The following is a 13,066-nucleotide window of genomic DNA, read 5'->3' on the forward strand; positions in this document are numbered from 1 at the left end:
GAGAATAAAACATCACTGAGAATGTCTCAATTCCTTGATTCTAATAATATCACTCCTCACAGTGAAAAGACACCTTGAGTTCCACACTCTGAAGCCTGTTCTCTGCCTATGTCTGGTGCAAAAGAAAAAAAGAAAAACAGATTTTCACATCCGGGCTTTGAGCAAGTTCTGAGCAGTTCTCAGGCTCCATTCAGGGTTGGTTCACAAAGCCCACTACACCTTCACAGCGGGTAATGGAAGGAACAAACCGAGCGTGTTACGTGAGAGGGCCTACCCTCAGACCTAAATAGATCTTTGTTACATCAACCATACCACTGGGGTTAAAAAGAAACCCACACTATCACACCAACATTTCCAGTTAGGACCTAGAAACTATGAAATAAGAGTTTCAAAAAATGCCCTTGATCTACTATGAAAAGACCAAAGCCTGGGGCAGCACTCAGGGAAATCTTTGCACTCCCACCCGAGTTTCGCTTCCATTCTCTCCCTGGCCACCCCCATTCTTTCCGCCCACCTGAGGAACCCTCACCGCATCCTAGTCTCTCTGCTTCTGCCTCTCACTACAGTTTTACTGGCTTAAAATACCCAAGGCCCTCTCTCCTAATTTAAACTTCCCTCTTTATCCACTCCGTTCTCTTACCAGCTTGGAATTAGAAAAAGAGGGTCTCCATGAAGTGACACTTTCCTATCTCTAGGTATTAAAGAATCACTGGAAGAGCATCCTGTCTTAAGGGGAAGGTTAGATGCCTTCTAAGTTCCTTCCCATTAAAAGTTGAATATTAAACAGACCTATACTACACAGGGAGTGACAAATACCTTGCTCTTGAATCTGCACACCATTGCAGAGGTGCTTTCTTGCTACATCCATGGTGGGACTTAAGATAGTACTAGGGCGTGTATGTCCCACTGCTCAGCCTCCTGTTTCCAAGCATATGGCTGGCGTGGGGAGAGGGAAAATCAAGAAGCCTTTCTGGAAACTTAGTCACCTATTTGTGGGTGAAGAAATAAAAGGGAAGAAATGAAATTAATAGGAAGCTTCTCCAAGACCACTCAAAACAGCCCTACGTACGTAACTGAAGGCAACCTGGAATGAGGATGCATTGTGGCCACAAACCTCCTTCCCTGCAGGTGAACATGGTCAAAAGTTACCCAACATCCATCTCCTTTCCCCATCTTCTTCCTCACTGGAATTGAGGATTTACATTTCCTAGCTCCTAAAGAAAATAACAATAATAATAGTAATAATAATAATAATAATAATAATAATAATAACAGCAGCTCTCTCCTTAGACCATGATCTCCATCCCTTCTAAATCTAACTTTATCTCAACAGAATAAAAAATAGAAATAAATAAATATAAGTAAATATATATATGGTGCCAAAAAATGTATACACATTTTAAGAAAGGAACACTGTACTAAAATTGTAATACTCAATATACCTCAATAACAAAAGATGAATACAAGTCACATTTGACTTCTGCAATTACAAGAGGTGCTCAAAGTGGTTACCATCAGCGTCCAGACACTTCTGATTACNCTTCCAAGGTGACTGCACCATTTTGCATTCCCACCAGCAATGAATGGAAGTCCCTGTTGCTCCATATTCTCAACAGCATTTGGTGCTGTGCTTATGATTGTGGTTTCTCTTTGATCGATAGTCATCTGAACTTCAAATTTCTCTAACATCTACCAGTTTCTCTGTCCAGAAGTTAATAAAAGCAACATTATGTCAACCAAAAGCTCAGCTATTTAAAGAAGTCTATATCTTTCTTATTATGTCTAACAGTCTAGGTCTATTTTAAATGTTCATGTCCTATCTCACAGGAAGAGAAAGAAGCACAATGGATATTAAAGACCTGCTATGTGTTAGGTGGTACTAAGATCACTAGCTTCTATACACGGACTTAGTTACTGCCAAGTAACTGGGGGGGATGGAGTAAAGTGACATTGTCCTTACCTTAAGAAGAAACTAGAGTTGCAAAAACTTTCATAACCTGTGCACAGTAATAAGTTCACCGAAAGCTAGCCACACTTGTATAAAAGACACATTCAGGAAGCAAAATATCTTTTCATCTGGGGATCCTTTAAAATAAACCCTAAAATAGACCTTACTTTGACTGATATGATCATTCTGTTTTTTGTTGCTTTGCCAATCTTTTGAATTTTGAGTCATTGGTATTACCATTCAAAAGGCCCTGGTTTATTAGACTCTCTTACAAATATGTATTGAGAGGGAGAGACTGAAACTAAAACAATGTTCTCAAAATTCCTATGGATTTTAATTATGCATCACTTTGCCTCTCATTAGCATAAGTATTTTTCTTCATCAGTTTTGATGCTATTAACAACAAAGGTGGAATAGGTTTAGCTATAATTCAACTCACCTACACATCACCACTATCATTTCTTTCATGTTCCCACAAAGCGAACTATATTAATTAATCCACAAAGCAAAGTGAACTATATTTAGTAAGCCCTCAAAGTGCAGCAAATTGCTATCTCTTACAAAGTGGGAGACTATTTTGCGAAGCATAAAGATCCTGTCATTAACAACTATGACTGCATCACTGACTTTGAGAAAGAATAAGTTTAANTAACACCAAAGTTGCCGGTTCGATCCCCACGTGGGCCACTGTGAGCTGCACCCTCCTTAAGAGTCAACTATGCCATTGTAGCATGAAAGCAATGTGTAACCAGTGACCATGGCTATATCTCAATAAAATTTGAAAAAGAAAACAAAAAACAAAAAGCTATAAGCAAGTAAATTAATTCTTCCTAGTATGTGTTTTTAAAGTGGTATTTCCCATTCAGGACATGGGACTCCAAGCAAGTGGCTGGCTCCACTGCCTTGTAGCACAAAGTAACCAAAACAATCAGTGCAAGACAACCATGATGTAAAGGTATTCACAAAAATGTAGAAAATGCGTAGTTCATCGATAGCCCAGCGGCAAACAGCTTCCCAAATTCCTTCACCTCCATCTTTGCATGGGGAATGCACCACCCAGCTGGTATCACAAAACGGACTTGCGGACGCGGTGGACTAATACTGACTACGGAGGTGGCTACCAACATTTCAAGCCTAAAAGGAATAAAACCTTATTCACCGAAGTTATTTCCTGGCATTAATTTGAACTATGGGAAGGCACAGTTGTAGTGCAAAGGGGAAAAAATAAACTGAATATTTTAAATTATTTGGAAACTTCATACCAATCTCATTTTCATGGCTTTCCCCCATAAAAATTTTACCAAATACAAAGCAACGCTACATAAGTAACTAAACCTTTAAGAAATAAAACCAAGATTCAAAGTCAGGCTTTTGACATAGGCTCTTTCTTTTCCATTTCCTTTCTCAGCTGCCTGCCTTCTAATAAGACCAACTTTTGGCAGGAACATAAAAGGTGTCCAGACATTTGGATGAATTAGACAAGGAAAGACTAAATGAACAAACCCTGGCACTCGGAAATGAAGCAGTCTTTTCAAACCAAAGAGCCAAAACAGAGGCTAAATTATATAATACTTTCTGATAAAAGAAACTTACTTTTAAAAAAAAAATGAGATACACACAGTTCTCAAGGATCATTAAGGCAATATTCTAAATTAGTGTCTTTCAGATCAAGCTGAGACACTAATTTCTAAACAAAAGCATTAGAATACACACATACCCCATATACAGTTCTTTAACAGATTTAAGTTTCATATTATAATCAGCACATGTACCATTACTTACTTGCTTCCTTCTGTAATGAGCAAACTGAGAGAGGCCTAGAACAGTTGCAAGAGCACCTCCTCCAGCAAGAATAGTCCCTTTCACTGCCTTTTTAAATGCCATGTCTTAGCCTACAAAGAAAAAACAAAAAGGAAACAAAGACGTTAATTGGGATTTTTATTGCATAACCGTCCCAATAATAAAAAGAGACTGTAGGTTATGAAAACGATGTTAAACTAGAAAAGAACACAAAATGAGGAAGTTACTAACATGCCAATTTGGATATCCCAATCGAAAAACAAGACACACACACACAAAAAAAAAAAACCCTACATATAGAATTGACTATATAAAAGTTACCTTCCAACAGGAATTAAAGAAAGAAAAGCAAATTAGGGGACAACTGGGGATATTGAAACAGTATAAAGTCAAGAGAGCTGTGAAAAGAAATGTCCTTGTGTAGCTGACAAAACTGCATGCTGTCCTTGCAGATTTGTTCCACCGCTAATCCCCTCCACCAGGAGAATAGGTAGAAGTCTTCTGTCACTCACCATGACAATGAACCTCACCCCCGCCTCAGGTTCTTTGGCAAGTGTTGAATTCAAATTGCGATCCAACTCCCTTCCTGAGTTTTCCCCTTCCTAATGAAGTTCTCACCAGAGCCCAAAGCCCACACACTTAACATTTCTATCCCTAAAAGAGTCGACACTTTACAGATAAAAGGTCAAAGGCAACCTTGCCTTGATCCTTTCACAAAAGACAGCTCAACACTGCTGTAATTCCTTTCATGAAGGGAATTTAAAAAAATGAAAAAAGTTATCCTCTAGCCAGAGTTGCATGACACCACAATTTCAAGAAAAAACCCTGCAGATCAAGTGCTCTTTTGTGCCCCCTGCATATTCCTCAATAAAGTCTTGTCTTGTGTTAGCTCTTTCTTCTCATCTTTAAAAAAAAGCATATTTCTACTAGTAGATGTGTGGAATTTTTAGATATTTTTTGAGGACTTAAATATTCTTGAACTTTTTAAAAAACAAACAAAAAGTATAAAAATTAAAATTCCACCAGCCTCTTGCCAGCTTTTATTCTGCAAAACACAAAAAGATTAACCCTGTGTCATTATCTGAAAAAAAATTCTGACTTATTACCTGCCTAAGACTTTCATTCTCAGTAGCAGCTGGCACACCCATTATCTTTCAGGGAAGCCACTGCCCTATTTTCCTGAATGGGCGGAGGTGTGACCTGTCTTGACAACACACCTTGTACTCTACAGATATCTCATGACTCAAGAAAGTCTTTAATATGAAGTCAGTTTTAGCCTGGAACAGTAAAGCATATATAGTATCTCAACATAAAATATGATACAGTTAAAATATTTGGGCCCACATTGGCTGGACACAATCTATTAGCATAACTATCCTAAATCAAAGAATTTCAGTGCAGTTGGTAACTGATTCTACAGAAAAATTCATTTTGGAATACTATAAATGATATACTAAAATAAAAGCTGGCATTTCTTAAAATTTTATTTTTACTCTGATCTCATTCCTTCTGACAAACTTCTAAATTCTGAGACTCATCTTCATTATTAAGATTCTCAGCAGAAAATATTGCACATGCATATATTCTCTGCTGCTGGAGGTCTCTTCTTCACTGTCCCTTCTCTATGTCAACCATTCCCTCTCTCCCAAGTTATACAAAACAGCTGGTATATGCTGGCTAGGGACCTCTACCCATCATTCAGTCAGCCCTAAACAAAGACTAATGTCCAAGGTTCCTCTGATATTTAATAGTAAAAACTACTGTAATGTTCACAGGGGTGCCTGTTGCACAATAGAAACCCTAGCAGTCCAGAGACAGCATGCAATCTCCAGGCTAACCGAGTTCCCCGGACAATTAAGGACAGAAAATAACTAGTGCTATTTACCTAAACAGCACGTGTGCCCTCCCCATATAGACAGCAGCCTGTTGGTCCCTTAGATGTGTTTTGTAGCTGACTGACTTGAGCTTACTATCATTGCTTCTGTCTTGTTGATAATGTCATTGATGACCTCACAAAGGATGGCACATATCAACACAGCCAACTGAGTGATGTGATATAACACGGTCAATGACAATCTCTCAGCAGTGGAGTTCATTCAGCCAGTTGAGTTTGGAGTTAGTTTTTCCAATTGTCTAGGTCCCAGTAAGACAGATTAGTTAGTATAACGTCAAGCAGTCAGGAATTCCCTGGTAGACTGAACAAAGATTAAAAAAACTGGTCACTCCTTACACTAGCCATTTCTTTCAAAATTATAAGATAACTCCCTCATACTGGAACAGAGACACCAATCATGCCCCAGAGCAACAACGCCATTTTGAAGGACATTACTAAAGGCCTTCCCAAGGCTGAGCAACAGAACAAACCTGATAAATCCCTTAATAACAGGCACCAGTATTCTAGCATTCCCCTTTCCAGGCAGAAAAAAAAGTATAAAACTCAAGCCTTTTACCCTAGCTAGTGGGCATCCCAGCTCCGGGTACCCGCTCCCACTTGGGAGCTGTAACCTTTCTCTTGCTTTAATAAAATTATCCTCTGCTACAAACTTTACCTCTCTGGTCCATGTCTCCATTCTTCGGCTTCACGAGACCACGACCCCGGCACAAGAAGTATCCTACATCACCTGTACTCCGTGCTCACCTTATTATATTGCTTCAGTTTCATTTGTCTGAAACCGAAACTTGCTAGGGAGGATATGTGCATGTGTTTTCTTAATGAGCCACTAATGCTAATGAAAAACTGCATTACTATATTATTTTGCAAAGTTAGCGATAGTATTGACTATGATCAATAAAGAGTTTCTCTTTTCGGTAATTTCATAAAATAACCTATGCTTAAGGGATCATTATTTCTATTGTGATCAAATTCATCTATAAGGTCATCTAGCTGGTTGTCATGAACAAATCACTGTTACAAGTAATTCAAAAACAAAGCACAGAATCAGTCAATTTCACCTGGCTCTCCTAAGATGATGATGATGATGATGATTACTAATTTTATAATGACAATTGTTACTATTTATTGAGTCTTTGCTAGTAATAGGGACCATGTTTTTAATTCTTTATATACATCAGCTCATATTAACCTCACGACATCCTAATTTCATGCAGCAGGGGATTTGCCCAAGGTCACTCCCTAGTAAGTGACAAAACCACAACTTATTCTATGCTCCTCAGCACTCGGTAATTCTGCTCTGCTTTCATTCTCAAAAGACAACTTCTCCCCAAGAGTCACACCATATTTTGCTGATAGTCCCAAAAGAAGACCCTGTTCTCAAACACTACTCACCCAGAGTGTACAGCCCCTTAGCATTAGCGTATTGCTAAGGCAGTGAAGAAGCTTCTGGTAAAAGATCTACTAGTAACCTCCTGCCAGATAATGTAAAAACTTTGTTTTAATGTTGAAAGAAATTTAAAACCAGATATAAACCATATGCTACGAACCTGTTGTATCTATTTACACTCCATTATAAGGAGAAAAGTTTTCACAATGATTCCAAGAAGAAAAGATTGTTTCCTTCTAGGTAAAAGCTGTAGTCAGTAATTTAGCCAAGAAAAAAGATAAAAATATCAATAAATCTTTACTTTTCACAACTAAAAGTATGAGAAAACCTGAAGTAGAAAAATCATCCAAAAATAAAATTAGCTTAATTATCACAGCCCAATATCTATGTTTAATAGCCTATGAATTAAATCACAAACACGATGAGTCAGGAGTGGCTCCTGCATTTATACAGACCAGTCCCAGCCCTCTAACTGTATCGAGGAGAACACCAGCCCAACTAAACAAAATCCTAAACGAAAAGGTATTCAACTAAATATATCTGTGAGTTTATCAACTGCCCTCAAGGGCATTACAATCAATTTGGAGGATTAAATATCAAAGTCTCTCTTGTAACTCTGTCTTATTGTGCTATATTGAGTGATAAATACTCTGATAGACAAAAGAACTTCAATAGCCAAAGTAACCTAAAAAAACAAGAACAAAGTTGGAGGCATCACAATTCCTGATTTCACACTATATTATAAAGCTATACTCATCAAAACAGTATGGTATTAGCATAAAAATATACACAGATCAGTGAAACAGCAGAGAGCTCAGAAATAAACCCACAAATATACGGTCAATTAATTTTCAATAAAAGAGACAAGAATATACAATGGGGAAAGAACACTCTCTTCAATAAATGGTAATGGGAAAACTGGACAGATAATGCAAAAGGTTGAAACTGGACCATTATCTTATATCATACACAAAAGTTAACTCAAAATGGATTAAAGAATTAAACGTAAGATCTGAAACCATAAAACTCCTAGAAGAAAACATAGAGGGTAAGCTCCTTGATATTTGCCTTGTTGATAATGTTTTGGATTTCACATAAAAAGCAAAGGCAACAAAAGCAAAAATAAACAAGTGGGACCACCTCAAACTAAAAAGCTTCTGCAGAGCAAAGGAAACCACCAAAATGAAAGAGCAACCTACTGAAAGGGATAAAATATCTGCAAGTCATTATCTGATAATAGATTAATATCCAAAATATATAAAGAACTCACACAACTCAACAGCAAAAAACAAACACTCCAATTGAAAAATGGGCAGAGGGACTGAATAGTATTATTCCAAAGAAGACAAACAAATGGCCAACAGGTACATGAAAAGAATCTCAGCAGCATTAATCATCAGGGAAATGCAAATCAAAACCACAATGAGATATCACCTCATACAGAAAAACAAGAGATAACAAGTATTGGCTAGGATATGAAGAAAAGGAAACCCTGGTGCATTGTTGGTAGGAATGTGAATTGATACAACCACTATGGAAAACAATATGGAGGTTCCTAAAGCAATTAAAAAAGAACTAGCAGCAATTCCACTTCTGGGTATATATCCAAAGGAAACAAAATCACCATCTCAAAAAGCTATCTACACCCCCATGGATCATTGTAGCATTATTTACAATAGCCAAGACATGGAAACAGGCTAAGCATCCATTGACAGAGGAATGAACAAAGAAAAAATTACATATATATATATATATATATATATATATATATGCATATATATGTATGTGTGTATATATAATACATATATAAATATTATTCAACCATAAAATAAGAAGGAAGCCATGCCATTTGCAACAACATGGATGGACCGTGAGGGCATTTGCTAAGTGAAGTAAGTCAAACATGGAAAGACAAATACTGTATGATCTCACTTATAGGTATAATCTAAAAAGCCCCAATTCATAGAAACTAAGAACAGATCAGTGTTAACAGAGGCAGGGGGTAGAGGGTGAGGGAAATGGGTAAAGGGAGTCAAAAGGTACAAATTTCCAGTTAGAAAATAAATAAGTTCTGGGGATATAACATATAGCACAGTAACTATAGTACAATACTGAATTGTATATTCGAAAATTGCTAAGAGAAGAAATCTTAAAAGTTCTCATCACAAGAAAAAAATATTGAAATTATGTGAGGTGATGGATGTTAACTCTAAACTTATTGTGATAGTATCGTTGTATATATATGTATATATATATATATACACACACACACACACACGTGTGTGTGTGTGTGTGTGTGTGTGTGTATCTCAAATCATTATGGTTACAATGTTGTAAGTCAATTGTATCTCAATAAAGCTGGAAGAAAAAAAATTTTAATTATAGCCAAAAGAAAGGAGAGGAGCTAGAATGAAGGTGGGATGATGGTAACGCACTATCTGATACCATTTTCATCAACCAGAAGATGTAGGAGACAGGAAAGTTAGATGCCATTTCTCCTTTTTTCTTTTCTAACTCAAGTACTGAATTATTAAGAATAAAACCACTATATGGAGACTGACTACACTTCACTTGAATTTCTGTGATATGGGGTTCCTCAAAATGACTAGAAGGGCTGAGAGTGTTTCTAAATAAAGCAGACTGTTAAATTATATTATTTCCTAAACCAAGACAATATCAAATTGAAAAAGAATCAGTGGAATATCCAGCCAAGATCAATTCAGGCTTCAATTCATCTTTTATGCTCTAAACATAGAGCATAGAGACAGATAAGCTAGAAAAAGAAAAAATACTGGGGGTGCCAAAAAAATGTATACAGGTGGACACTTTGGTCAACGTTGCTCAAGCAGTAGTTTGCCATAATCAGAAGTGCCTGGACCACTTTGAGCACCTCTTGTAATTGCAGAAGTCAAATGAAACTTGTATTCATCTTTCGTCATCGGTATATATTAAGGATTCTAATTTTAATAGTTTTTTCCTTTCTTAAAATGTGTATACATTTTTTGGCACCCTCCGTATGTACATACATACATACATACATACATACATACATGCATACTTTGATAGAAAAGAAAGCAAGGTGTTATATATTTGTAGTAAAATGAGAGATTGATTATAACTAAAAGAATTAAAGAACGTTTCAAAGAAAACAGGGTACCTGAGAAGGGTCTTGAAGACAGAAAAGGATTTGGAGGGGAGTGAGTAGGGGCAGGTCTGGATACAGAAAGAAGATTTGGAGGAGAGAGAGGAGCTTCACGATAACGTTCAGGAGGCATACAAGTAGTTACCTGGTTGGGCTGAACATGTTCAGATGGAAATGAGGTTTAAGAAGTCCAGGGCAAGAGATAAGAAGACTCTGTATATATGAAATAAGATATTTCTATGGCAATAGGGAGGTAAGGCTACAGAGGAAGGAAGACAGGTGCTTGATCCCACAATTTAGAAGTGTTCAAGTAGATTTTTGTGTTGTAGCTTGAGATGGAGACAGAGAGGCCAACAGGAAGGCAATGAAACCGTCCCCATATGAGAGGATGAGAGCCTGCTTTAGGACAACACTGAAAAGTGTACATGCAGAGATGGATGCTTTGCAGATTTCTCTAATGACAGTACCCAATTAGAGACCACAGCAGCACCTGACAACCGATTCCAGAAGGAAGCAGGGAAAGACTGAACACCATAAGGAGTTTGAGCCTGGGGAGCTGGGGACTAGCCCCAACAGAACATTAAGATTCAGAAAGACAAGCAGGTGTAAGGGAGAAGAGCTTAGTTTGGAACTAAGAAAATGTGAGAGCTTGACAGGACACTTACTTAGATGGACAGGTGGGTCTCAAACTCACAAGAGTCGTCAGAGCTAAAGATATGGTTTGGGGGAATCTTCTGCCTGGAGCCAACAGATAATGACGACTACACGATAAAACGTACTTACTTTTTAGCAAACAAAAACTGGGTTTGCCACTTCTCAAGGTCTGCTGACCTGCGATTTTAACTAACCCTACAACTTATCTGGCTCGACTGAATTCTTAGCTGTGGTTTTAGGACACCCATTATAAACAGAGTGACTTTAGCCATGAGAACAAGCGCTCAGATACTATTTCAAATGATCCCTGAGTGCTCACTCTGTCTGCCTCCTCCCATTCAGAGGCAAGGATACTCCCCCAGCTAAATCATGCATTTGAATGACTTAACCACACATTTTAGACTTAAAAACAAGAAATAACCGCCAACTGAAAAAGGCTCTGAGTCCCCACAAACAAATTTATTCCAGAACAAGAGCACACTTCCTGGCCCTTGAATTCTCGAAATAAGAGTCCTGCAACCCCTCTCCCTCTCTTAACAGTCCTAGCTTCTCTCTTAATTGAGCATAAATAAAAATCCATCCAAATGGACTCATCACTCCTCTGTAGATATCCACTGTACAAGAATTCTCCTATCCTCTGGTTGCTTGTGTAGAAAAAGCGATTTCCTTCCTTTCCAAGCTCTGTGTTCGCCATGAACTTAGGAAAAAAACGGGACTTCGCAGGTTTTTGAGTCTTATGCCAGCACAGATGTAAGCATATTTCTCCTCATCCCTTACAAGGGTGATCAGTGTGTGTGTGGAGAGGGGTGGAGGGAAGGAAATAGAGCTCAAAGATCATTTTCAGAAGCGTAATTTTAACCATAAGCCTTGCAGTCCTTGGGACCTGTTTTCTAGCAAGATATAAAGGCATTCCATGTCACTATGCTCACCTACCCTGAGAAACTCAAAATGAAAAAGGAATTTAAAACATAAAATAAAACCCCAGGGCGGAATCTAGATATGGCCTGTGCTACTTCACTAAGCCCTTTACTTAGGCATATGCAGGTTCACAGATAGCAAGAAGCTCCTTACACTTCAATTGTGCAATCAATCACCTTGTAGCTGTGCCTGGAAAACCACCCCCTCATCTATTCTGAGTCAGGACGTTCTATCAAACGTACAGAAGGCACAACTCAAAGGGCCAGGCCTCGAGGTCTACTTGCATACAAATTCAGTGACTTATGGAAGAAAGGTACGTGAATCTTACACAATGAGGGTGCCCAACCTCTTAAGAGGAAGTCCTACGTAACCATGGAACTTGGCAGCCGTCCACAGCAAAATGGAAGAAGAGCTCAAAAGTACCTTCCCACCCAGCAGCCCAGTTTCTGTACTAGTCATGTTTCAACAAAGCAAACCCTTTATTTTCCAATTGATGTGATATCAAATGTTTCGTGTACTTCTCTATAAAAAAGTACATCATGGTTCAGGCACACCAAGCACATGCTGATAAAGTGCTTACACACACAGTAACACTCAAAGCACACCATGTGCTTACTACCTTCTCTTTCCCAAGGTGGATTTAACAGTGTCAAAACTACAAACGGATCCTCCCCAGCCAAGCAGAGAGGCACTTCTTTCTACACACATACATCTCACACAGCAGCATGTGATCCCTGCAGAAAACATGCAGCCAGCCCTCAGACATGCTTTTGGAAAGCTGTCAGACATAGGTGAACAAAATCGTCAACATCAGAGGCCTGTGAACCTGTTCTCTGAAAACAGAGGGGTCCTAGTCCATAAACCAAAAATTAACTGCCCTTGTTTTAATTGCTTTAAACGTTTCTTTAAAAAATGTTAGGCCAAGTCTGGCTAGGAAATGGACCCAAGGTTTACCCACAAAAGATTTTCCCAACAGGAATATGGAGACAAGTGAATGTATCAAGTCCTGAAAAAAACAACAGACACTTTTAAAGGGTATTTCATCATCTTCCCCTAGCCCTTCTCCTGTTGTAAAAATATGTATTTTTAAGCCACACAAACACAACAATAACAATGACAGCCTCTAGTTATAAAAAGTACATACACTGAACAGAACATCAAAGAACAACAAAACAGAAAGATTTTTCCGAAGTCCTTGCGGAAAGTATTTTGATTGAAAATAAGACAAAAGGGGGGCCGGCCGAGTGGCGCGATGGTTAAGAACTGGCTTGGGATGCCAGAGAGCCCCGGTTCGGATCCCACATATGAGGGCCAGTGACACTG

General features: G+C 38.3%; 1 protein-coding gene across 1 annotated transcript in view; it reads right to left on the bottom strand.

Annotated features, from left to right (window-relative positions):
* The window catches only part of GPD2 (glycerol-3-phosphate dehydrogenase 2), a 166,204-nt gene that overhangs the window by 118,344 nt on the left and 34,794 nt on the right, over nt 1-13,066 (bottom strand). Inside the window, exon 2 of the mRNA XM_019636862.1 lies at nt 3,731-3,840. Within this exon, the coding sequence (XP_019492407.1) occupies nt 3,731-3,832 (102 nt within the window). The 5' untranslated portion in view covers nt 3,833-3,840. The remainder of the gene's footprint in view (nt 1-3,730; nt 3,841-13,066) is intronic.

The sequence above is a fragment of the Hipposideros armiger genome, unplaced genomic scaffold (assembly GCF_001890085.2).
Source record: "Hipposideros armiger isolate ML-2016 unplaced genomic scaffold, ASM189008v1 scaffold_30, whole genome shotgun sequence".
NCBI classification, from domain to species: domain Eukaryota; kingdom Metazoa; phylum Chordata; class Mammalia; order Chiroptera; family Hipposideridae; genus Hipposideros; species Hipposideros armiger.